General features: G+C 33.0%; 1 protein-coding gene across 1 annotated transcript; it reads left to right on the top strand.

Annotated features, from left to right (window-relative positions):
- Positions 1–273: 273 nt before the first annotated feature.
- LOC145134457 (uncharacterized) lies at positions 274–1,243 on the top strand. The gene has a single exon (XM_079069302.1). The coding sequence runs from the start codon at positions 287–289 to the stop codon at positions 1,184–1,186; it is 900 nt and encodes a 299-aa protein (XP_078925428.1). The 5' UTR covers positions 274–286; the 3' UTR covers positions 1,187–1,243.
- Positions 1,244–1,527: the final 284 nt, after the last annotated feature.

Here is a 1,527-nt window from a genome sequence, read left to right as displayed (position 1 = left end):
ATATATATATATATATATATATATATATATATATATATATATATATATATATATATATATATATTCTAAATTAATATTAACGAGGGCATAATTGTCTTTCTTTAAAAAAAATCTGTGGATGAATAGAAGCTTGATAATATAACTTTTATTGCATAAATTACATATATGAAAGGAACACTAACATTGTCCGAATCTATCGGTTAGAATTCTAACTAAAACATCTCCACCTTCCCTTGTCAATTGGCACTAAATTTTCCTAACATTCAGATCGCATTTCTACTCGTGCATGACAAACTTTTGCAACAACCCATGTTTTCCCCAATGTCTTTATCGACAGCCAAACCCTTCGTTCATCAATGGCTTCGTTTCATCAAATAGTGATTTTATGGGTCTCGTTTCCATTTTTATCCGAACACATTTCTTAGCTTTCAACAACTTTCAATCAGCCATTCACCAGCCGCCACCACCGGAAACCACAATGATTCCTCGCCGACGTCCATTATTATTCACTCTCGGAACCTTACTCTTATCATTCCTGCAAAAAGTTTCAACAAGATTTCACATTTTCAGAAACCCAAAAGGAAAAAATGCGAAGATCTTGTGTGCAATCGAACATCAAATGCTAACAATATTATCATTTTTTGATGATCATATCATGGTATTCGAAGATCTAATCGAAACCCTTTTCCCTTCATCATCCCGTTTCTTTGACAAAATCGATGAATTCATACGATCATCAGAATCTTTACCTCCAAAGTTTGAGGATTTCATGGACCATGATGTTCCAAAGATCATGCAACGTGTACCCTTTCTTGATAGGTTTTTTCATAAAGATGAGAAGGAAATCGTGATTGATATCACGTGTCATGGTTATAGAATCGAACTAGAAAACTCTTCCCAAGAAGACGATGTTGTTGATTCATCAAAAACGACCTGCGAGTTTAGTTGCGAGTTAAGTGAGGAGGAGGAAATGGTGGAGAAGTGGTCGGAAGAGAACGATGAGGATGATCTGAAAAAAGAAAAGAATAACATGGAAGATAGTAATGGAGATTTATATTCTGCAACAACGGAAATTAATAACGAAGAAATTCTCAAGTCTGAAGATCCAATCTACGAACTATTTGAAGCAGGTTGGCACATGTCGCCACGTGCCCTCTCGGGTACGTCGTCGATATTAAAGGACTAATTTACCATGTAATGGAAATCGTAATCATAATGGTAGTTCTAAGAAATTTTTGAATTTCATTTGTGTTAGATTGTTTTAATTTTTGATTTTTCGTAAAAATGATGAGATTTTGGTTGTAATTTCGTTTAAATGATCTGAATACTTTTTTATAGTCATGTTTAAATTTTAACCATAATTATAGAGAGTTATGCAAAAAATTCCTTATTCATATATATATGGATATTATGATACATCTATGAGATTATCATATTTATTGAAGTCTTGTAGAATGTAGAATGATACATACATCTATGGATGTTATCATATTCTTTACCGGCTTGATGCATAGGGTTTACATCCTC

The sequence above is a fragment of the Lactuca virosa genome, chromosome 8, assembly GCF_052849685.1.
Source record: "Lactuca virosa cultivar CGN04683 chromosome 8, Lactuca_virosa_CGN04683_v6, whole genome shotgun sequence".
Lineage (NCBI taxonomy): Eukaryota > Viridiplantae > Streptophyta > Magnoliopsida > Asterales > Asteraceae > Lactuca > Lactuca virosa.
This window is presented reverse-complemented; position numbering and strand designations above follow the sequence as displayed.

Excerpts from the sequence above, each read along its gene's own strand:
- LOC145134457 (XM_079069302.1), top strand. The coding sequence starts at position 287 with ATGACAAACTTTTGCAACAACCCATGTTTTCCCCAATGTCTTTATCGA.